Source organism: Nicotiana tabacum, chromosome 12, assembly GCF_000715075.1.
Source record: "Nicotiana tabacum cultivar K326 chromosome 12, ASM71507v2, whole genome shotgun sequence".
Lineage (NCBI taxonomy): Eukaryota > Viridiplantae > Streptophyta > Magnoliopsida > Solanales > Solanaceae > Nicotiana > Nicotiana tabacum.
Window position 1 is genome coordinate 86,076,450 of NC_134091.1, and position 26,609 is coordinate 86,103,058.

Sequence of the window (26,609 nt, forward strand, 5' to 3'; positions counted from 1 at the left end):
CAAGCATCCAAACATCAACTACAAGAACACAAAGGCATACATTGAAAAAGGTGTTACTGACCGTCTTGACATTCAGTGGTTGGTCGGTGAGATACCCCAGCAAAAAGAGGGATCACTGTATGAAAAAGCTGTTTTTCCTTCTATCTATTTAAAAGATTATTTTTACAATGAATGCTAAATCTTTTCCCCTAATTTGTTTTTGCAGTGACTGTGGTGTATACGTGGCTGCATTTGCAGAATATGTCAGCATTAGAGAGCTAGCAATTTCAAAGGAAGAACTTTCTGATATTGATCAACATCGTAGACACTATGGAGCACTACTTTGGGATTATGCTAGGAAGAAGCAAGATACTGGTGCAATTAGTGAGAGCGAGGTGACTGGCAGATTAGGAAGAAGAAAAGGTACACTAGCTGTGAACGAGAGAACACAAGTCTAGAAAAAGTAGAATTAGTTGCCCTTTTCTGTAGAAAAATTGTAGTTAAATTGTTTAGTTGTAGCTGTTTTGTAGTAATGTTGTAGACAACTTGTTATCTAAGAACAAGGCAGTTGAAGTTTATTTGTAGAAAATTTGTGCTACAATTGCTTTACCCTATGTTTTGTTATTTTATCCAGGATACTACTACTTAGAATAGGAAACATTTGTTGTTTTTGTTTTTTGGTTGAAAGTTGTTAGTACTTGATATCGTTATTGTTAGCATATAATTTCTTTACAACTTAACTACAATTATGTATTATACATATAAAAAATACATAATCCAATCAAGTTATGAAAGGCTGAAACGAATACACTCAGTAATTAAACAAAACAAATACAAACCAACTGCATTAAGAGCTGAAAATATTTCATTATAGGAGACAGTCTTTATTCAATTTATCAACACAATTACACCTCAACTATAATTCTCCAGAACACCTCAACACAATTTATCAAAAAATCTTGTGACTTTATCAAATTTTATTTCCTCTTGGGATCATTCTTACAAGATCTTTTGTTATGCCCTTCTAGTCCGCAGTTGCCACATGAAACCTTGTACTTCTTTGTATTTACTTCATCATATGGTTTGTATCTTTATTTTTGAGGTCTTCCTGGCTGTCTTTTCTCAGTAGGTGGCATTACAACTTCTTCAGCTATATGTTATGGCACATTCCATTTGCTTTCATCAGGCAATGGGTCTACTGGTATTTCATAAGTATGCAAAAGGCTCTCCATCGTATAATAAGGAGAACAATAGTTTTCATAAGACTCATTCTTGTGCCTCAAAGCCGCCAAAGCATGTGCACAAGGAAGTTCATCAAGCTGGAATTGTCCATAACTACATCTCTTGTTTTGAAGACAAACAATAAAGTGCTTCACACCATCTATCACTGTACGGATGTGATCTGTTGAAGCCCTCACCTATAATTTCATTACAAACACACAACAAGTTGTCAGAAACATATACAAAATAACTACAATTATACAACATTTTATCTACAATTAACAGTACATATTGATGGAATTAATGATCTGATGTTACTGGATATAACTTACTCTCATTTTTCGCGATAATGGCCTGTTGTCCTCCAACTCTTTGTTGTATTTTTTCCTAAGGTATGTGAATGTACCATTTGCTTTCAATAACTTTTCATTAGTCCAACGTTCAAGAATAGTCCTCATGTACTCTAATAGTTCTACTATGGGCATCTCTCTTGCATCTTTTGTTACCGCATTCAATGACTCTGCAATGTTTGATGTCATCGTCCACGTTTTGTTCACCGTAGCATGTACCCGAGACCATCTGTGATAGCCAATATCGTATAGGTATGCTTTAACATGCATATCGATCTCTTCAATCTTTGATAATCTTTCATTAAATTCATCAAGCGTGTATGATCGTGCCGTGGCAAAGTACAATTCGCTTAACTTTAGATGACCCTTCGTGAACTTTGACTTTATATATGTCAAAATATGCCGCATACAAGCATAATGTGGCATGCCGGTATAAACAATAGATGTTGCCTTCAAGATACTCTCATTCCGATCCGAAACAACACACATATTTGGTTTTTCACCATACGCATGTTTGAATTTCTCAAAAAACCACTTCCATGATGCGTCATTTTCTGAATCAACAACAGTGTAAGCCAATGGTAATATTCTACCTATCACAAGTAGCAAAAAGAAATTCAATTTCCATAATAAAACTGGGATGAGAAAAAAATACATACTAAAAAACAAATTTACAACAATATTTCTACAATGAATCTACAATACATGCTGCATCCATTGTGCTAGCTAGGGATGGCTAGTGGGCCGGTTAGGACCGGGACCGGCCCAGGACCGCAAGCCCACATGGGCGGTGGGCCTAAACGGTCCTAACCGGATAGGACCGGGACCGTGGGGTGGTGGGCCAGGTAGTGGGCCGGTCTCATAGAGGAGGCCCGCGAGACCGGGACCGTTTAGGACCGGGACCGGCTCAGAAGTGGGCCGGTTCAAGCGGTCCTAAACGGGCCCAACAGATAATTTTTTTTAAAAAAAAAAATTTACCGTTTGGCCATTTAAAAACTAGCCATTTGGTCTGCCAAAATAGCCGTTGGCTATTTGCAAAATAGCCATTTAACCCCTCAAATTTTGTTTTAACCCCAAACTTTTTATAATTACACTTTTTTCCCTATTTTCAACTATAAATACCCCCTCATTCTTTCATTTTTCTCACAAAATCATCAATCTCTCTCTAATATTCTTCTATAATTGCTTACTTAATTGTTACAATTTGTGCAAAATTGTGAAGTTGGTGAATTGAAGTCTTCAAGTCTTCAACGATAATTATTTTTCAACAAGTTGTTCGTCAATTCGGTAAACTCGTTCCAACTCTTAAGTTTTAATATTATAGTTTTGTTTGTTTTATTTACTTTGCTTGATTAATTAAGATGGCTTATTCCCTAAAACAAATGTTTAGTAAAAATAAGGGAAAATCCAAGAGTGGTGAATCTAGTGGCCAATCTGTTCATCCTCCACTTCCCCCGGCTCCCCGACCGAAACCTGTTACCCGTCCTACACCTGCTATTCTTGATAGCGATAATAGTTTATTACAATTTACCGAGAGTCAATTTTGCCATAATATTGTACCCGGTGAACAATTAAATCATGAATATATGAATGCTCTTTATTGTAATCCAACTATTGATGAAAATGAAAATGATGATGAAGAAATAGATTTTGATGAAACGCAACCGGATGACGATACACCCACTAGTCCTGCTCCTGAAGTTAACCCAACTAATAATAATCCAAATGATCCCACGTCTGACCCTCCTGTTACTGCCCTTACTTTTTCTAGACAACCTTCTAAACGGGCAGAAACATCTCTTGTTTGGCCATTTTTTACTCAACTAAGAGAAAAAAATAGGGCTAAGTGTAAAACTTGTGGCAAAGAGTTAGTTTTTAAATATGTTGGAAGTCGGGGGGACGGGAAGTTTGACTAGACATATATTGCTACACCCTCAAGATAAAGCTAGATATTTTCGTATGAAAGCTTTGGCCGAGGGGACAAGTGCACCTAGTATGGCTGACCTTAGTACCGGGTCAAATCAATTTCAACCGGGAATTAATACTGTTACCGTGGTATTTTATATTATTATCCAAAAAAAGATCGGGAAGAATTGGCAAAAATGGTTACTGTTATGTGCTTACCCTATAGTTTTCCTTCTAACCCTCACTTTGTGCATTATATTAGAAAAGTTTATAATCCTACTTATAAAGGTTTTTCTCGCACAACCGTAAAGAGTGATATTTATAAATATAAACATGAATATGAATAATATTTGCGCTATTTATTTACTCATATAAATTATCGTGTTGCTATTACAACTGATATTGGTAGAAGTGGTAATGACTGTGATTACCTTACTGTTACCAGTCATTGGATTGATGAGGATTGGATAATGCAAAAGCGCATTATTACTTATAGAATAATTAATTCACGTCACACAGGGCAGTTTATTTCTAGCACGATTACGGATATTTGTAGATATTTTTACATTAGTGATAAAATAATGTCAGTTTCAATAGATAATGCTACTAGTAACACAAATGATGTAACATTGCTTACCACTACGCTAAGTCCTGCATTTAGTAACATTTTTCATGTTAGATGTATTTGTCATATTTACCATTTAATTGTGGGTGATGGTATGCGAATTTTAAATGTTGAAATTGAAATGGTTAAAATGGCTCTTAATTGGCTTTTTTATTCAAACCGTAGAAGTAGACTTAGAGAATATTTTAAAAGATGCGATGAATTTGGCCTAAGAGAAAGAAAGGTTCCTAAACCTTGTCCAACTAGATGGAATTACATGTATGAAAGTTTAGTTGTTGCATATGAATATAGAAACCCCATAAACTCAACGTTTAATACTCATGTAAGTGATGATGATGAGCACCTTACAAATGCGGATTGGGCTAATGTTAAAATGCTTGTAGATTTTTTAGAAAAATTTCATATTGCTACAAATGAATTTTTTGGGCAATATTATCCTACTATTTCTAACTGTTTAGTTTATATTGCAGATTTTGCAAATTTGTTTGATCATTTTTCAGAGGGTGGAGAAATTTATCAACTTGCTATTGATTTCATGAGAAAAAAATTTAATTTTTTTTCCCTATTCCCCCTATTTATGGTGTTGCTGCATTGTTAAATCCTACTATGAAATTAGGAGGTCCTCAATTTTGGTATGAAACTGTTTATAATGGTTTAGCACTTGAAGATGAGGGGTTGTCTACACTTGCGGACGCAATAGCCTCAATTAAAATAAATATTCAAACTATTTATAATGCTTATCAAGTTGCATTAGACCATGCTAGACCAAATGTTCCAACTCCTTCTTCTTCTAATTCTCAATCATCTAAAAGAACTGCGGGAGTAAGAGCACTTAGTGCTTGGGCAGGGTTCAGGGGTTCTCAAGGTTCTAGTACTAGTGATTTTTCACAACTAAATGAGCTTGAAGATTATTTGTCACAGGGAATTGAGGAAGTGAATCCCGACGGCTCCTTTAATATTTTGGAATGGTGGAAGGACAAAGAAAAATACTTTCCGATTCTTTCAAGGATGGCCCGAGACATTTTAACTATTCAAGCTTCAACAGTGGCATCAGAGAGTGCTTTCAGTCAAGCAAGACTTCAACTCGGTGATTATAGAGCGTCTAGGAGGGAGAGCTTGGAAAAATCAGTACTTTTCAGAGATTGAATCCGTTCGGAAAGAAGAAATTTTGGACTTGCTGAATCACAACCAGAGGTAGACGAAGCTTATGAAGAAATGCTAGCTGAACTTGCGGAGGATGATGCTTCGCCTGGAAGCGGTGATGACCAAGCTTCATTTCCGCCACCACCAACGGAAATTCCTCTGGACTTTGAAGGATTTATGAAATTTGTAAGAGATACCATGTAAATTAATATGTAACTTGTATTTTGGCACATCTTGATTAGTTTCTTTTTCTTCTCAATGGTGGTATTAGCACCTTGTTGTGCTCATTCCATAGGGGGGAGGAAGACTAAGAAAGATATTGCCATAATTTTTTAATGCTATAATAAAAATATAACGCATTGCTTTCAATCAATATTTTTGTTTTTTTATATACCTTAAGCTATACATATAGTATAATATAATATATACTATACTATATATATATATATATATATATACATCTTACTATATACATAGTATATAAGCCATATTCGATAGTATACATCTTACGATATACTATATATACATCTTAATATAGTAAGATGTATATATAGTATATATATATATATATATATATATATATATATATATAAATCGAATATTAATGTATAAATCTTAAGATGTATATATAGTAAATCGAATATAGCTTATATATCTTAAGATGTATATATAGTATAGTATAGTATATATATTATAACGCATTGCTTTGAATATCTCTTTACAATATTTTTGTCTTTAAATTTGAATTAAAAAATTTAGGTGACAATTCTATAATATAATTTATTAGGAATTGCCTTAGATATTTTTATTACCATTTTTTTTCTCTAACTTGTATAAAAATAATTTAAAAAATAAAAAGTTTCCGTTGGGCCCACTTGGGCCCGCTTAGGACCGTTTGGGCCCGCTTAGGCCCGAGACCGGCCCACTTAACACGGGACCGCTAGTTCGTGGTCCCGATCCTGGACCGGTTCCAACGAGAAGCCCGCAAAACCCGGGACCGCTTAGGACCGGCCCACTTAGGACCGGACCACTTAGGACCGGACCCGCAAAGCCCACTTAGGACCGAGCCCAGCCCACATGCCGCCCCTAGTGCTAGCCGTTAACATTATTTCCCTATATGCCGACTTTAAGAAGGTCTCATCAACTACTACAACTGGTCTATAATACTCCCAACCCTTGATGGACGTACTAAGCGCAACAAATGCATACAAAAAACAGTCATCGTCAGTCTTCTGCAATTTAACTATCGACCCCGGATAAGTCTTATCCAGAATATACAAATAACTTGGCAAGCGACTGTAGGAATCAACATGATGACCTCTCAAAAATTCCAAAGCCTTTTCCTTTACTCTCCAAGCTTGCATGTATGTTAAGTTCACACCGTTTTCCGACAACATATCAGTTTGTATGTCTTTTGGTGTGTAAATTGTCTTAGGATCCACATATTTTGGTATAACCATACTACTAACTACCGTGGCAGTAGATTTGCGTTGTATGTATGTATTGTCTATCAAAGAGCATGTGTGCAAGCTGTTGAATTTTCGAACCTTGAACAATGTTGAATTATTTATGCTGGTGGACTTGAATTGCCATGTACAATTGTCCCCAATACATACCAGGCAGTAGCTACAGAATAAAAATAATTTAAAGAATGATATGAAAAATGTAGCTACAAAATAATAGGTTGTTTAGGCATAAAAATCTTATATTTAACAATTTATATACAAAAAAACTACAAATTATATACTCTCTGTAGACTTGGCCTACTTCAATAACATTTGGTGTATGTTCTTTATGATGGTACTTTCATATTCCACTATCGCCGGAGATGTTGGCATATCAATCAACTTCAGTATTCCAGATGAACCTGTACTCAATTAAAGCTAACTACAGTTCATACAAACATTGTAGATAGTTTGTAGTAAAAATGTAGAACACGTGAAATTCAATACTTCAATATTCATAACAGTTGAAATACACTTGTTATGTAGTATTTTTGTAGCTATACTGTAAAAAAACATCATCACTGAAATAACATAGCAAACCCGCAATTGTGTTAGAATTAGAGATACTGCATTCCAAATCGAAATCACGCATTGTTATACATAGCGGATACATTCCTAAGCTTTTGTTTTCCTTTTACGTCTCCATGTATACTCGAACTCCCATATCGTTCCGAATTTTCATTGGAGGACAATGTTCGTTGACAATGTATTTGATTTCGATGATTTTTCTGATGTATCGAACATTAGATGCTCTGCGATTACAGAATTCAATTGACTATAATTTGAATCATCGCTGACTACAATTCCGTCAACATTAAAATCTCTGTATCTCCCAAAGCTATCCCAATTACCATTTAGCTGAAGCATAATAGCTATTTTAGACATTATGTCGCGGAATTCAATACAATTATAGATAATTGTTTGCAATTTTTGTTTCAAAACCCTTGCTTATGGTTGTGAAACTAGAGGAGATAGAGAAAAACAGAGTATCGGGTATGATAAACTGAGAAAATCGGCGTAATAGCAGGCTTAATTCAATTGCGATGATTGCGTCGCAAAATTTTCGGAAGAATCCTACGCGATCCAAAAATCCCCCCTCTAAAAAAGGAAGGCTACTACAGAAAGGATTCTAGTTTAAATAAATGTATATAATTTGTAGACAAAACGTTTTTAGGCTGGGTAATTAAGTAAACATGGACATTTTATGTAATAAAGTTTCATATAGTGTATAGGAATGAAAAAATCCCTATTGTTATTTGACATACAAACACAATATATACATGAATAATAAAAAAGTAAATAAGAGAGCTTAAACTCTTATTTGGCCGACATGGATCTGGCTCCCTTAGCTGCAGGAAACCCTAAAAAAGCAGCGAGGAACAAGGACAAGCTCAAAGCGGTGTAGCATTAGCCCAGTCGCTAGGACTGGGTTAGAGTTCAAATGAACTCAAGCAGGCCCAAAAAGGAAGTGTTCATGCAAACAAAGAAAGATAAGGATTGGATTAACTAACCTTAACCACGTAAGATATACAATAACAACGTAAACAGGTAATGTTATGACAATGGCAAATAAAAGTAAATTGTGAGTGCTTTTCCTAGAGGATTAATAGGAATCATTTTTTTCTAAGTTTACCCAAGGTCTATGTATGTCAAAAGAGATTGTCACGAACCAACTCCCACCGGAGCCGTGAAGGCGCCCAACTCTACTCGCTAGGCAAGTCAGCAGATTCACAATAAAAATAAACTTAAGAAACAAAAATTAATAATCTCATAAGCGAAAATATCATGAAAGAACTCGGGAAAACAACAATAACACGACTACAATCAGCCCATAAATCTTGCGTCAACCAGTAAAGGAGCATCACTAAATGTCAAAATACAAGGCCATATCCTCAATACAACTGTCTGAATTATAGAACAGTAATAACACGAGTAAATGAAAGAAAACTCCAAGACCTGCGAACGACATAGCAACTACCTCGTAGTCTCCTCAAATTGTACCATTGCGAAATCTAGCAATCACCACGCCTAGAAGTACCTGGATCTGCACATGAAGTGCAGAGTATAGTATGAGTACAACCGACACCATGCACTCAATAAGTAACAACCCTATCCTTGGGCTGAAAGCAGTGACGAGCTTAGAAGAAATAGTCAGTGACCAATATCAATAATCAGTAACAGCTCAAGATATAACAGAACAGTATAAGTGAATAACTCAATGATATCATGTTCAGCTCGATCACATTTCATGAATTGAAACACGTTTTTCAAGTATAACAGTTTAAGCCAAATACGGATAAAACATGTTATTTACCATCTAGCATGAGAAAAGTACATCGCTATACCTACATGTCAAATATACATGTCAAGTCAGTGTCATCACAGTGAAACAATCAAGAGTAACCACACCCAGCACGCTCAAGGTGCCTAGCACAAGGCCCTCACCATCACACACACAACTACACTCAGCACTGTATGGGTGCTTAGCATAATTGCCCCTCACCAAAGTACGTATATATCATTGTGCCTGCGCTCGTTACAATATTAGACTCTGGAGGGGCGGATCCTGGCCCAAGCGCTAATCAATAGTCAATATGACCTGTTGCGGCATGCAACTCGATCCAAATATCACGCACAATATGGTTTTATGGCCCACATCAGTCATCAACCTATCAAGTTTCAAGGGCTCACAATCTCATAAAACTCAGCCCAATGAGAATCACATATGGAAAACAAAAACATGTGATGTAACAAATAAATAATGTATAGAGATTGAGATATGACATACACATGAAGAATTATGACTAAATATATAACTACAGTTAAGGAAAACAACTTAAAACTGAATGAATATCCCCATTATGGTTCAACCAAATAAGCATATATATATGATTTCTAATATAGATCATAGCCCAAATAATCATACGAGTAGAGAAAACAAGGATATAACAAGGCATGATAGCAAAACAAGTGCGGTAATAGTCTAAATATCCAGTCGGATCAAGAATACTCTGATGCACACATACACGCCTGTCACCTTGCATATGCGTCACCGAACCACATCTCATATATCATAGTTCCCAGGGTTAGTTACCCTCAAATCCAATTACTTGCCTCAAAACGCGGGACTCAATACTCCAAAAAGTCCTTCCCACGCGAATAGGCCTCCGAGCGACTCAAATCTAGTCATAACAACTTAATATTAACAATAGAAGCCATAGGAAACAATCTTAAACAATAAAGCTAAGGTCTTTATCCAATTACGCAAAGTCAACCCAAGGCCCGCACCCCAGAACTAAATGTAACATAAAAATTCTGAACACCTATTCCGATATGAGTCAAAATATATGTATTTCATCCAATTCCAACCACAAATCGACCCACAAATCAACAAATCTAACTCTCCAATAACATAGTCTAAAATCTCCAAATTGTACCCTAAATTTACATAAACTAGATGCAATAATCCATGGTAATCAATATATCATCAAAATTGAATAAACTCCACATAACTCTTCAATTATGGTGAAAAACCTCCCAAAATTTGCCTCCAATCGAGCTCCACAGCTCCAAATAATGAAAAATGACCAAACCCTTCAAAATATAAATCCTACGCAGTGATTACACATCTACGCTCACTTAGCCGCTTTTGCAGTACTGCATCTGCGGCCACTAGCTCGCACCTGCAAGTTCCCTCCATCTGCTGATCATGTGCACCTGTGATCCCTCCTGCGCATCTGCGCATCCGCATATGCGGTCCTTAATCGCAGATGCGCTTCTGCTTATGCGTGCAACTAAATACATCTGCGGTATTCCCTAACCTCCAGCCTCATCTGCTTCTGCGGCCCCTTGCCCGCACCTGCAGACTTGCATCGGCGACCAGTCCTCTGCAGGTGCGAAAACACCAGACTCAGCAACACTTCAGCAATGCAACACAATCCAAAACAAGCCGAAACCAATCTGAAACATGCCCAAGGCCCCCGGGACCCCGTCCAACCATTCCAACAAATCCCAAAACATAACACGAACCTACTCGAAGCCTCAAATGACATAAAATAACATCGAAACCACGAATCGCACCACGATTCAAGCCTAATGAACTTCCAACTTCCAACTTCCAAAACACACACCGAATCACATCAAACCAACCCGGAATAATCTTAAATTTTGCATATAAGTCACAAATGACATAACAATCTTATTCCAACTCCTGGGACCAATATCCGAACCCGATATCAACAAAGTCAACTCTCGATCAGACCTATAAGCCTTCAAAACCTTCAGCTTTCCAACTTTCGCCAAAAATACCAACCCAACCTACGGACCTCTAAATCCAAATCCGGACACATGTCAAAGTCAAAAATCACAGTACCAAGCTATTGGAATCATCAAAATACCATTTAGGAGTCATCTACACAAAAGTAAAACTCCGCTCAACTCTTACAACTTAAGCTTCCAACATTGGGACTAAGTGTCTCAATTCACTCCAAAACCTTCCCGAAACTAATCCAACCACATAGGAACGTAAGATGTGGATAGTGCGCTTGGACTACCTTTCTATTTTTGGATTACACGCTATACTCAGCTCGACCTCAGTTCCTAACTCTCACTACACTGCTCTCCAAAAATGCAATCTGAACCAAGTGCCTTGATCCGAGATAATAGACATGGGCACATCATGAAGGCAAACAACCTCACGATTGTAAATTCGAGCCAGCTGCTCTAAAGAGTAGGTAATTATGACTCTATTGCAGTGTGCAGACTTGGTCAGTCTATCCACAATAACCCATACTACATCCAATCTCCTCAAGGTCCGTGGAAGTCCAACTACAAAATCCATAATGATATGCTCCCACTTTAACTCCAAAAAATCAAGCCTCTGAAGCAAACCAATAGGTCTTTGATGCTCTTACTTCACCTGCTGATAGTTCAAACACCGAGCAACATACACAAAAATATCCTTCTTCATCCTCCGCCACTAATACTGCTGCCTCAAATCCTGGTACATCTTTGCGGATCCCGGATGAATGGAATATGGCGAACTATGGGCCTCCTCAAGTATAAACTCTCGCAACCCATCCATATTTGGGACACAGATCTGTCCATGCATCTTCAATACCCCATCATCACCGATAGTAACCTCCTTAGCATCACTGTGTTGCACCGTGTCCTTTAAGACAAGTAAGTAGGGATCATCATGCTGATGCGACTTGATGCGCCCAAACAAAGAAGACTGTCAAACCACGCAAGCATGAACCCGGCTAGGCTCCAAAATATCCAACCTCACAATCGCATTGTCCAATGCCTGAACATCCAGTGCTAACATTTTCTCCACAACTGGAATATAAGCAAGACTCCCCATGCTATCATCCTTCCTAATCAAAGTATCGGCCACCGCATTGGCCTTCCCGGGGTGATAAAGAATGGTGATATCATAGTCCTTTAGTATCTCTCACCACCTTCGTTGGCTCAAGTTCAGATCTTTTTTCTTGAATAAGTGTTGTAGACTTCAGTGATTTGTGAACACCTTACAAGACATGCCGTAAAGATAATGCCTCCAAATCTCGAGCGCATGAACAATGGTTGCCAACTCCAAATCATGTACAGGGTAGTTTTTTTCATTTGGCTTCAACTGACGTGTAGCATGTGTAATAACTCTACCCTCCTACATCAACACACATCCAATTCCAATTCGTGAAGCATCACAATAGACTGTATAATAACCCGATCCCGAAGGAGAAACCAGAACTGGAGATATAGTCAAGGCAGTTTTGAGATTCTAAAAGCTCTCCTCGCACTCATCAGACCACCTCAACGGGGCACTCTTCTGTATCAATCTAGTCAATAGGGCTGCTATAGATTATAATTAATCCACAAAACAATGATAATATCTGGCGAAACCAAGGAAACTCCAGATCTCGGTAGTAGAAGATAATCTGGACTAACTCTGAACAACTTCAATCTTCTTTGGATCTACCTTAATCCCCTCATTAGACATCATGTGGCCCAAGAATACCACAGAATCAAGCCAAAACTCTCACATGGAGAATTTAGCATACAGCTTCTTCTCCCTCAACATCTGGAGCACGATCCTCAAATATTGCTCATTATCCTCCTAGCTGCTTGAATACACCAATATATTATCAATGAAAACTATGACGAAGAAATAAAGATAGGGTTGAAATACATTGTTCATCAAGTGCATAAAAGCTATTGGGGGCATTGGTCATCCCAAAAGACATCACTAAAAACTCATAATAACCATGGTGGGTCCTAAAAGCCATATTTGGAATATCTCAAGTCTGAATCTTCAACTGATGGTACCCCAACTCAAATCAATCTTCGAGAATACCCTAGCACACTGAAGCTGATCAAACAAGTCATCAATAAATGGTAGTGGGTACTTGTTCCTAACTGTAACCTTGCTCAACGGCTTGTAGACAATACACATCCTCATAGAGCCTCCATTCTTCTTCAAAAATAGGACTGGAGCACCCCAAGGCGAGACACTCGATCTAATAAAACCGTTATCAAGCAACTCTGGAAACTAATCCTTTAACTCATTCAACTCTGTTGGTGCCATGAAATATGATGTAATAAAGATTGGCTGAGTGCCCGTCACCATCACCATCACCGTCACCAAGTCAATACAAAAATAAATATCCCTGTCAGGTGGCATGCCAGGCAGGTCAACTGGAAACACATCTGGAAACTCTCTCACTACCGGAACTGACACGATGGTAGAACTATCAGCACTAACATCCCTCACAAAGGCTAAATATGCCAAGCACCCCTTCTCGACCATCCGTTGTGCTTTCACAAAGGACACCACCCTACTAGGAACATGATCAAGGGAACCTCTCCACTCCAACCTTAGCAACCCCGGCATAGTCAACGTTATGGTCTTAGTGTGATAATCAAGAATAGCGTGATATGGAGACAAATAATCCATGCCTAGGATCACGTAAAAATCTACCATGCTGAGCAATAAGAGATCAACTCTCATCTCATAACCTACAATGGTCACCACACATGACCGTTATACATGGTCCACCATAATAGAATCACCCACCAATATAGATACATGAACATGCATAACATATCTAAATAACGAGCAAAGTATGGTGACATATATGAATAAGTGGAACGAGGGTCAAAAACACTGAAGCATCCTTGTGGCACACTGCAACAATACATGTGATCATGGCATCAGAAGCAACCGCATCTGGCCTGGCTGTACATGCATAGCAACGGGCCTGACCACCGCTTGACTAACCTCCCCCTCTAGGGCGACCTTGACCCGTACGACCTTCACCACAAGCTGGCTGAGCGGGTGGTGTAGCTACTGGTGCGAGAGTCATAGTCTGACCTCCCTGCTACATCGAACCTCTGAGAAGATGGGGGAAATACCTCTTCACATGCCCCAACTCCCCACACTCATAGCAACCTCGACCTAGGGATGACTGCGGGGCCTAAACTGGACCTTGTGAACTAGAATAAACACTGGAATAATCCAGTGTACGGGCGACGAGAGTCTGGCTTCCTCCGCCAGCCTGTGAGGTAGTTGGTGTAACCAGTATCGTACCCGCCTGAGCCAAGCTAGTGTACACACTTAAGATCTGAGCCAAAGTCTCGTGAAGACCGGGCATAGCAATAGGTACCGCCGATGTCTAAGCTTCTCCCACCAGCTAATTAATATTTGGTACCTGCTCCTCCACTGGAGCAACTGCTGGCTCCACAGGTGCTGGTCTAACTGTAGTGCGAGCCCCAACTCAGCCTCTACCTCGGCCCCAATGGCCCTAATAAGTAGTATTGGTACCTGATCACCCGAACGTGTCCTCACCATTAGAGAGAGAATAAAAGAACAGAGGTTCAGACTTTAGAATTAACAAATCGGCATGACAAGAATGCAAGAAAGTGAAGTTTCTTAGTAGTTCAATTGCCTCTCCAAGATAATTACACACATCTTTGTACCGATTCCTAATACTCTACAAAACTTGATCATGACTCGTCAGACTTAGGCAACCTAGTGCTCTGATACTAACTTGTCACGATTCAACTCACACCAAAGTAGTGATGGCGCCTAACTCTACTTTCTAGGCAATCCAACAGATTCACAATAACAATAAACTTAATAAAGAGAAATTAATAAATCCATCAGCGAAAATATCATGAAATAACTAGGAAAAGAAACGATAACATGACTACAACCAGCCCACAGATCTGGTGTCAATGAGTACATGAGCACTACTAAATATCAAAATACAAGGCCATATCCACAATACAACTGTTTGGAAATAGAACAATAACAACAGAAGTAAATGAAAGAAAACTCCAACGCCTGTGAACGACATAGCAACTACCTTGTAGTCTCTTCAACTCATACCGGTGCCAGCTCTAGCAACCATCGTACCCAGAACTACATGGATCTGCACATGAAGTGCAGTATATAGTATGAGTTCAACCGAGCACATGTACTCAATAAGTAACAAACCTATCCTTGGGCTAAAAGTAGTGACGAGCTCAGAAGAAACAGTCAGTGACAGATATCAATAGTCAGTAACAACTCATGATATAATGGAACAATATAAGTGAACAACTCAATGATATCATGTTCAACTCGATAACGTTGCATGAATGGAAACATGCTTTCCAAGTATAACAGTTTAAGCCCAAAACATATAAAACACGTTATTTACCAGCTAGCATGAGGAAAGTATATCTCTATGCTATATGTCAAGTTTGTGTCATCACACTGAAACCTTCAAGAGTAACCACACTCAGCACGCTCACAGTGCCTAACACAAGGTCCCTCAAAATTAGACACACAACTACACTCAGCATTGTACGGGTGCTTGACATAATTGCCCCTCAACAAAGCACGTATTTATCACTGTTCCTGCACTCACTGTAATATCAGACTACGGAGGGGTAGATCCTGGCCCATGCACAAATCAATAGTCAATATGACTTTTTGCGATGTGCAACCAAATACAAATAACAATCCATTGCAGCATGCAACCCGATCCAGATATCACTATGTTGCAGCATGAAACCCGATCCAAATATCACTCTTTTCGGTGTGCAACCCGATCAAAATATAACTCACAACTTAGCTCAATGGCCCACATCAGTCATCAACCTCTCAAGTCTCAAAGGCTAACAATCTCATAGAACGCAGCCCAAATAGTATCACATATGGAAAACAATAACAACATGTGATGTAACAAACGAATAATGTACTGAGACCGATATATGACATGCAAATTAAGATTTATGACTGAGTATATAACTACAATTAAGGCAAACATCTCAAAACATCAGGAATAGCCCCATTATGTCTCAACTAAATAAGCATATAGCCTAGACATGATTTCTAAAATTAATCATAGGTCAAATAATAAAGTCCGACAATAGTCTGACAAGCCATGATAGGAAAACAAGTCCGACAATAAAGTCCGACAAGCCATGATAGGAAAACAAGTCCGACAATAGTCTAAAGTCCATTCAGATCATGAATACTCTGGTGCACGCACACACGCCGGCCACCTAGCATGTGTGGCACCCTAACACATCTCGCATAACATAGTTCCCAAGGTTAATTACCCTTAGATCCAAATTTAGATATGTTACTTTCCTCAAAACGCGGGCCTTAATACTCCAAAAAGCCATTCCCATGCGAATCGGCCTTCGAGAAACTCGAATCTAGTCAAAACAACTTAATATTAATAATAGAAGCAATAGGAAGCAATCCCAGAATATAAAGCTAAGGTCTTTATCCAATTATGTGTTTCATCCAATAACATAGTCTAAAATTCCCAAAGTTTACCTTAAATTCACATAACTAGTTGTAACAATCCATGGGTAACAAATATCTATCATCAAAATTGAATAAACTTCACTTACCTCTTCAATTGCGGTGAAATACTCCCAAAACTCGCCTCCAACCGAGCTCTACAAGTCCAAATAAAAAAAATTACCAAACTCTTCAAAATATAAATCCTGCCTAGTGATTCTGCATATGTTGTCTCTTACCCGCTTTTGCGGTACCGTATTTGTAGTCACAAGCTTGCATCTATGATTTCCCTCTATCTGTCGTCGATGCGCACCTGCGATCCCTCCTGCCCATCTGCCCATCTACATCTGCGGTCCTTCACTGCAGATGTGCTTCCGCTTCTGCGCCCAACTAACCGCATTTGTGGTTTTCCTTGACCTCCAGCCTTGTCCGCATTTGCGGCTCCTTGCCTGCACTTGCGGACTCGCAACTCCTACCAGTCCTTCGCAGGTGCGAAAACACCAGACTCCACAACACTTCAGTAATGCAACATAATCCAAAACAAGCCGAAACCAATCTGAAACATACTTGAGGCCTGCGGGACCCCGTCCAACCATTCCAACCAATCCCAAAACATAACACAAACCTACTGCAAGCCTCAAATCACATAAAACGACATCGAAGCCATGAATTTCACCATGATTCAAGCCTAATGAACTAAAGCACTTCAAATTTCTAAAACTCATTCCAGATCACATCAAACCAACCTGGAATAACCTTAAATTTTGCATACTAGTCTCAACTGACACAACAGTCCTATTCCAACTCTCGAGACCAAAATCCGAACCCGATATAAACAAAGTCAACTCATGGTCAAACCTATCTACCTTCCAAACCTTAAACTTTTCAACTTTCGTGAAAACTACCAAACCAACTTACGGACCTCCAAATCCAAATCGAGATATAGGACAATGTCCAAAATTACAATACGAAGCTATTGAAATCATCAAAACAAAATTTTGGAGTCGTCTTCACAAAATTCAAACTCCGGTAAACTCTTACAACTTAAGCTTCCAACCTTGGGACTAAGTGTCTCAATTCACTCCAAAACCTTCCCAAAACCAATCCAACCACCTCGGCAAGTCACATAACCACAAATGAACATAGAAGAGCTAATAAATAGTGTAATAGGGCTACAATACACAAAATGATCGACCGGGTTATTAAAGAGTTCCCTTATTCCCTGACACTTTAGAGTTCACAAGGGCCTCATGGACCCCGAGTAGTGCTTGTGCCAAGGAAGGATCTCTACAATGTATAGTCGACCCAAATCTATCTTAGAAACTACAAATTTCCTTCTCTCAAAATATTAAAAATATACACAAAGAATTAACCTCATATATCCAGTCACTATGTAACAATAAATATCTGGCTTCTAAATGAAATTCAGAGGCTATTAAGAACAATTTAGCAGCTTGGAGCAGAACATGCTTTGTCATATCTACATTTTGAAGTAAGTTATAAAGTCAAAAATCATATCCACATAAGTTGTCTAATAGACCCTAATAGGAAACATGCTAGACTTAAAAAATTCTCTGAGTTTAAGTTCATGACAACAAACAGAAGGTGAAGACTCTATCCAGCATCAACTATATGGTTATAGTTGTAATGACCTGATCGGTTATTTTGTGTATTGTGCTATGTTATCCCTTATATTGCTTCACACTTGGGTGTTTATGTCTTTATGACTTGCATGTTTTATTAGTTTCATTCCGGTAAGCTTTCGCATTGATTTGGACCCTTGAATTCTAGACTTAGAAGTTTAAATTTGAAAATATTGACCAAACTTTGACTTTTGTAAAACGACTCCGGAACTATGTTTTTATGACTCCAATAGCTTTGTATTGTGATTTCGGACATGAGCGTATGCCCGGAATTTATTTTGGAAGTCCGTAAGTTGATTTGCTGAAATTTTGCAATTTTAAGTTGAAATATTTGACCGTAGGTTAACTTTTAGCTATTGAGCTTGGAATTTAATTTTGGGACTTGGAATAGGTCTGTTATGGCATTTAGAACTTGTTTTAAAAATTTGGCGTCGTCCGGAGTTGATTTGATAGGAATCAGACGCTTAGTTGTAATTTTAGAAGTTCTTGAAAATCTCTTTAAAAATCATGCGTTGTAGAGTTCAATTAGTCTTTAGACGTTAATTATGTGTTTAGATTGCGCGAGCGAGTTAGTATGATGTTTTTAGACTTGTGTGGATATTTGTTTAGAAGCCCCGAGGGCTCAGGCGAGTTTCGAACGCTTAGCGGAGTGTTGTTGGAAATCAAAGTTTGCTAGTTTTTCTGTAGGCCTCTAATCTTGCATTTGCGAGATTTTGGTTCGCATTTGCAAAGGTAGGCCAAGTCTGCTGGGTTAGCATTAGCGAACCCAGTGTTCGCATTTGCGATATCTTCTGGGATGGGCTAGGATGGCAATTGTGATGATTTTATCGTAATTGCGAGGGCAACACTGGTCGCAAATGCGATCCAATCTTCACATTTGCGAAGAGTTCCCCAAGCCTTCAGTGCTGCAATTGCGAGGGTTCGAAATTGCGTACCCATGTCGCAATTGCGACATCTGCAACTGATCAAATAGGTGGGAGACAGGATTTTTGAGTTCATTCTCTCATTGTTTGAACCCTAGACTGGGTAGGAGGCGATTTGGAGAGGAGATTTTTACCTACAAACCTTTGGTAAGTAATTCTAATCTATTTCTAATCATATTCCATTAACATATCTTAGATTTTAACATCAAAATCATGTGAATCAAAGTATAAATTGGTGAAACTCTGCTATGTTTTTAAAATATAAGAAATTGAGTTTTGAAAGTCGATTTGGACTCAAATTTTAAAACTAATCATATATATGAACTCGTGGGGTCATGGGTTGACGGAATCTACAATTGGACCCGGGTTTTGACCAGGCAAGCCCCAGGTTGACTTTTGTTGTTTTTTTGGGAAAAGTGTAACAATATTAACTTTTTCTATTGCAATTAATTCTCTAGCTTTATTTGATTATATTGAGGCAATTTTGGTTATATTTGAGCCGTGTGGAGGCAGATTTTAAGGGAAAAGCTTTTTCCTAGTGTTGAATTAGCCTAATTGAGTTAAGTGTCTTTCCTAACTTCGTGTGGGGGAACTACCCCTTAGAATTGGTACAGTTTTATTCAATTGTGCTAAGTGAAATCAGTGTACACAAGGTGACGAGTGGGTACACGGGTTGTACGTAGTATTTGACCGGTGTAGGCTACTTAGACTATTTCATGCTTTAACTAAAATGCCCTATTATGTTCTAAATCCTCAGAGTCAAATTATCCTTAATTGTGTTAGAATATCTTTAAATGCCTTAGTTGACGTGTTTAGCATTGTTCTACATCGTACTTGCTAAATTGATCTCATGCTTTAGTTGAACTTGTTGCCTCCTTTATTGCTACATGATATTTCTTCATTGTTAATTATCATTGTTGAAGTAATTGTTCATGTTATCCCTAAACTTATTGATTTCCATTATTTGAGACTCATTGTTGAATATTATCTCTTTTGCTGTGAAGTTAGTCTTATCTAATATTGTAGTTATACATTATTTCTCTCATTGTTGAGTTATTTAGTGTTAAAGTTGTGGAAGTCGTTAATACGTTGAGGCGATGTTGGTCATTGTTGAAATATCTACCTTGATGAGCATTTTTCATCCATTTTGTTGTCCATTTTTCTCGTACACATTGTGTTGGAGCCATGGGCTATTATTGTGGAAATATTGATGTTATTGTTATTGGCAAGTTGCTGTTGTGATATGATATTGATGTGCATACGGCGGTATAAGGCTTGGATTGATGTGCATGCAGGCAGTATAAGGTGGGACTTATGTGCGTGATTGCTTGTAGAGGAACTACGTGAAGCCACGTGGTGTCATAAGGTGGGCTAAAGTGGGTGTAGCTATTTCGGAAAAACTGTTTTCAAAACCTATTTTCAAATGTAAGGCTCACGTGGAGGTATAAGGAAAGATTATGATTGAAATTGAGAAATGTGAATACGAGGTGGTACCTCGGTTGTGATTCTTGATTTTACGAGGCGGTACCTCGATTTGATTTCATTATACATGAGGCGGTACCTCGATGTGATTCTTGATATTTATTTCACGTTGCAAAGTGTTTTGGTGGGAAATATATTTGTTGTTTCATTCCTTATTGTTCTTTCAGTTGTTGTCCGTACTTGATGATTGTAGTCCTTTAGTTGCTTCTTTTATGCTATTTCTACTGTTGATTTTTCGGTATTAGGTCATGCTATCATATTGTTCCATTTTATATCCATATTTCATTTTATATTGTCTATTTCATATCTTAGTAGGTGTCTTGACATGGCCTCGCCACTACTCTACTAAGGTTAGGCTTAATACTTACTGGATACCATTGTGGTATACTTATACTATGCTTCTGCACATATTTTTTGAGCAGATCCAGGTACGTCCACTCGTGCTGGTCGATAGAGATTTTCTGCATGCCTTGGAGTCTCCTTCCCTTATTCTCAGTTACTGTTGTATTTTGTCGCAAACAGTGATGTATCAGATGTTTTAGTTATTCCATAGTGCTTATGACATTTACCACAATTCTTGAGAATTGTATGGTTGAGACATTTCTTTTTAGTAGTTATATGAGTTTATCAAACTGGGTTGATTATTTTATTATTTACATTATTTACATTAGTTTAATTGCCATCGAATATCAGGCTTACCCAGTCGTAGAGACTAGGTGCCATCACGACTTTCTAAGGAGGGATAATAGGGTCGTGACAATAGAAAAGAAGAGTATGTCTACATTGATTCTTGATGGAGGTATATAAGAAAGTTCCCATTTCTTAAATTCCTACGTATTTCGCATTACCTCTTCAATACAACTAAGTATTACAAAGAACTAATAGAATTACAAAGTCTCTTATATTTTGTAAAAGAAAGCCTCAAACTGCCACTTACAAGGAGGGTTATGTTCATGCTCGACACTTAGCAGTTACAAACAAGTAAATTAAGAAAACAATGTATGTATATAGTAGCTTCTTTCTTAATCATGCTCATTATCTAAATCTCATGTTTATTGTTAAAGGGCAAAGTCATAGGCATAATTTTTATTTCCTCTCTAATATTACATCAAGCTGATTTAGATCAATTCTGTAAATCAAATGAACAATTCCACAATATTTCTTGGAAGAGCTATGCTAGATTACAATTGATCCTTTCCAATACTAATGAAGTATCCCTGATATTCATAAGGAAATTCAGAATATTATGACATATGGTTTTAAGATCACAGATACCAGTCGACTAAAGTTTATGTTTCACATGCATAGATAGAAAAGCTATCCATTCTTTTCACATGCCTAAAATATTTTATAGAGATGGTCATAACACCCGAAGCAAGTTTTAAGCTAGTCTGTCATGATGAAGGTAAACTTGAAAGCCAATAGACTTTAAATAGAATACCAGGAATTGCAAATTATTCTTGTAGAAGTACTGATAAACGAGTTACTTCATCAGGCATTTCACACAGAGTCAAAGATGATCATATTTCTAGCTATGCTTCTCAGGCCTTGAGAGAGAAAATCCTACATGGTAAATTAGGTATTGACATTCCACAGGTTCAACGGCTATGATTCTTGATTTTACTACACACAACTTCTTGCAAAGCACTTGAATCAACATGTCACTCATAGGTAGATGGACATAATAATCACATAATTACTGAACATGCAGCTCTTTACTAAACCTAGAATTTATATAACTAAACTAGAAAATCAAATAACAAGATTCCAAAACACAGTACGATAAATGGAAGCATTCACATATTTTGAACAAAAACTTTAGTAGATAACCAAAGAGAAAGTTCTCACCTTGTGTTGAGAACAAACTAGGGCAAGGATTTTGGATTATCAAGGGCTCTTCTCCTCAAACTCGAACTCAAATGGAATCAGAAAGAAATAGAGGAAGCAGGAGTAAGTGTGAAGTTAAAGCAGAAAATCTAATTTTGTATAAACTTAATGGCTATTCAATTTGTCTCAACTAGTGGTTGGTAGAGTATTAACTCTGGATATTTATAGGCGGGGATTGAGGGTATTTGAAATTTGAAACTTAGAATATTCAGACTTCTTATAAGGAATCGGCGAACTAAAGCAATGACAAAAGGCAAAAGAGGGGAACAGATTTAACTTCGCTGATTGTTGACGAGAGAGGAGAGATATTGGGGTTCAAAACCTCTAGTTTTGCCCATGGTTTTGAAGGATGAACTATTGGGTAGAAGCTATGACCGCTAGGTTTCGCTGAGGTCACAGAATCTTGAGATCTTCATCATTGAAGACGGATCTCTTAAGTTTTTGTCTCCATCCAGGACTACATGTAAGGTAGCAGAGATTACTTGTTTAGGATATGGTTGTGGTGATGAGGTTAGGAGTGATGGAAGTCTAGGTAGCACCTTGTGGTGCTATGGTTTTGAGGGTAGAATAGGTGAGAGGGAATGAGTGGAAGGGAAAAAGGATTTAAAAAAATCGCTGATTGGAGTATTGTCTTGAATGGGTGAAAGGATAGGAAAATTTCAGTCGGTGCAGCATCATTTGGTGCTAGGGTTTCAGGGATTTTCAGAGGTGAGAGAGACGAGAGAGATGTGATAAACAGTAATTGGGGATGGCTATTTTTGGGAGTATGATTAGGGCTTAAGTGTTTGGATATATTTAAAGGGGCTAGGTTAACACTACTAGAAATTCGGTAAAAATCGACCAAAAATACCGACCAACGTTGGTCGGTAATAGCCAAAAATCGACCAAAACGCGACCATTTACGTGTGGACGGTATTTTTGTGGTCGGAAAGGAATACCGACCAAAGTTGGTCGAAAATTACCGACCAACTTTGGTCGGTCAATTAAATTCAAAAAAAAAAAAATATTGCAAAATTGGTCGGTTTTTTCCGACCAAAATTGGTCGGTATTTTAATTATGTAATAAAAAAATTCATCATCTGGGAATCGAACGGGGGTCTGTACTGTGGCAGGATACTATTCTACCACTAGACCATTGGTACATTTTGTTTTAAGATTGTCTTTTATTTGATTTATACTCTTTAATTGTATTTTCGCACGAAAATAACCGACCAAAGTTGGTCGGTTTTATTAAAAAATAAAATTACCGACCAAAGTTGGTCGGTTTTTTTAAATGACCCGCCGAATTAACCGATCAATTTTGGTCGGTTTTTTTAATATTAATTTTTATTTATTTTAATTAAAAAACCGACCAAAGTTCGTCGGTTTCTTGAAACATAAATTTTGCGGGACTTAAAAATAGTTTCCCGCATTTTTGCGCCAAAGAAAACCGACCAAAGTTGGTCGGTTTCGTAAAAAAAAAAATATATTTTAAAAAACCGACCAACTTTGGTCTGTTTTTTGGTCAGTTTTTTTTACCGACCAAAGTTGGTCGGTCGATCTTGGTCGGTTTTTGTCGAATTTTTAGTAGTGTAATGTGAGTCGTCATATCATTTTGATCAATGGCTTAGAATGGGTTATGTTTTAAATATATTTTATAAAAATGAGGGTCGTTAGATTACAATGATTTGACGGTCGTGGCTAAAGATGAAATTAAAAGATAAAATAGGTCAATTGAAGTAAAATCGTAACCATTGAATTAGATCATGGACGGTCGAGATTAGTTGTGCTTGTTGTGTGTAAGTGTTGAGATGCTGACACGACGCTTAGTGATTGGTAGAAATGGAATGGCATAGATTGCCAAATGAGAGGGATGCTGGACTGATTGGTTTATTAGACCAATCAGGGGCTATATTTGGCTGATTTTCTTGTGCTTTTGGTGTAGAAATGAGATTAACCATACAACCACTTTAATTGAACTTTTTAGCAATTGCAAGCGTGGCCTATTGTATTTCTAACTACCTTGTATTGCAATTAATTTAAATAAACTTCCATAATCTAATATCTCATAATAAAATATATTATTAATGGACTAATGTATATGTATATATTTGTAAGTCATTTTTTTATTTTGAGAAAGTTAAAAATTTACAGATATATTAGAAATTACACAAATGGCTGATTGCTTAATTTATTTCAAAATAATGGTGTCATGACCCCAAATCACAAGTGTTGTGATGGCGCCTATCATGATACTAGGCAAGCCGACAACTCACAAATACCAGCTTCTTTAAATCAAAATATACTGAAATAAGTTTAAGCAAATAAAAAGTCACATAAAAACTGGATAAAACACCTCAACTCAATAAAATATTTCCCAAAGGATCCGGATGTCATGGAGTACATGAGCATCTATACAATAACACGGTCTGACAAATAAAATACTGTCTAGGAAGATAGAATAGTATAAACAGAACTAACAGATAAAGGAGGAGAGTGAAGGTCTGCGGACGCCAAGGCAGCTACCTCGATAATCTCCGACTGAAAAAACTCAAGAAATCAGCAACCACCGTGCCTGAAAATTCCTGGACCTGCACACGAAGTGCAGAGTGTAGCGTGAGTACAACCAACTCAATAAGTAACAAGTCTAACATTTGGGGTGAAAAAAGTGACATGCTCGAACAACACAATCCAAATACAGAATTTAACAATACGGAAATTGACAGGAATATGACAATAATATCTCAAAGAAACTCATAATCGGCAGATACAGTACATGAATAAATATATGTTTTCAGGTTTAACAGTTAGGCCCAACACAAATAAAATATGCCAAGTCTAAATAATATGAAGAATATGACACCTCTATATCTACATGTTAGTATGCATATCGTATGTGATGCAACATAATGAAAGCCTCGCATACTCATACTCTTAGAGTACTCAACATGACTGTCTTAATTCTCACTTGCCAAACTCAATCACTCAGCATTGTACTGTACTTGCTACGGCGTGAAGCCCGATCCCATCATGAATCAATAGCAATTATGCTCACTGTGGGTGTGCAGACTCCGGAGGGGCAGATCCAGCCCAAGCGCTAATAAATCCTGCTCTGACGCGCAGCCAGATCTATTCGTGAATCAATAATACCTGTTGCGGCGTGCATCCCGATCCCATCATGAGTCAATATTACCCGCTGTGGCATGGAGCCCGATCCCATCAATATCACTCACAAAGAGGCCCTCTGCCTCACTCAGCCATCAATCTCTCTAGTCTCTCAAGCTCACACACTCATGCAAAGCAACCCAAATCAATGATACATGATGCCACAATGTATGATAACAGAGACTGAGATATGATATGCAATGATGAATGCGACTAAGTACATAAGTGCAATTAAGCAAATAACTCAACAGCAAGGAACAACCAATATGGGTCCTATATCACCTGCACATAGCCTAAACATAATTTCTAACATAAATAACAGCTCAAATGCTCTAACTCATAGAGTGGAGTAATAATATTCAGATAAGATAACTACACAGTTCCACGGAATCGACTGAATCACAATTACTACGGTGCACGCCCAGACACCCGTCACCTAGCATGCGCATCACCTCAACACCAATCACATAGCACGTAATTTCAGGGATTAATACCCTCAGAGCCATGTTTTGAGGTGTTACGTACCTCAAACCGTATAAATCTCTACTCCAACAAGCCCTTGCCTCACGAATCGGCCTCCGAACGCCTCGAATCTAGCCATAAACAATTCGATACAATCAATTCAAGCTATAGGAATCAATTCCATATGAAAATACTATGTTCTTAATCAAAAGTCAAAAAGTCAACTCAAAAGTAAACCCCGGGCCCATGTCTCGGAACCCAACAAAAGTCACAAAATCCGAATACCCATTCAACCACGAGTCCAACCATACCAAATTTATCAAATTCCGACACCAAATCGCCACTCAAATCCCCAATTTTAACACTCCAATCCCTAGGCCAAAACTCCCAAAATTCCACCTCAAAAATACACAAATTACATGGGAAATAAAATGGGAAATCAATATTATTGCATAAAAATGATCAAGAGTGACTTACCTCAAGAAACCTCTCAAAATCTCTCTCAAAATCGCCTCAAATCCGAGTTTGCACACACACATAATAAA

At 37.8% G+C, this 26,609-nt stretch overlaps 1 protein-coding gene and 1 long non-coding RNA gene across 2 annotated transcripts; both read right to left on the bottom strand.

Moving 5' to 3' along the window:
• Window positions 1-1,136: 1,136 nt before the first annotated feature.
• LOC107771547 (uncharacterized) lies at window positions 1,137-2,268 on the bottom strand. The gene is made up of 3 exons (XM_016590935.2): window positions 2,256-2,268; window positions 1,533-2,143; window positions 1,137-1,397 (listed from the first exon to the last, which is right to left on the bottom strand). The coding sequence occupies exons 1-3, from the start codon at window positions 2,266-2,268 to the stop codon at window positions 1,137-1,139; spliced, it is 885 nt and encodes a 294-aa protein (XP_016446421.2).
• Window positions 2,269-14,899: 12,631 nt separating this feature from the next.
• Window positions 14,900-23,218, bottom strand: LOC142167432 (uncharacterized). The gene is made up of 2 exons (XR_012697569.1): window positions 22,421-23,218; window positions 14,900-15,157 (listed from the first exon to the last, which is right to left on the bottom strand). It is a non-coding gene; the product is annotated as an uncharacterized LOC142167432 (long non-coding RNA).
• Window positions 23,219-26,609: the final 3,391 nt, after the last annotated feature.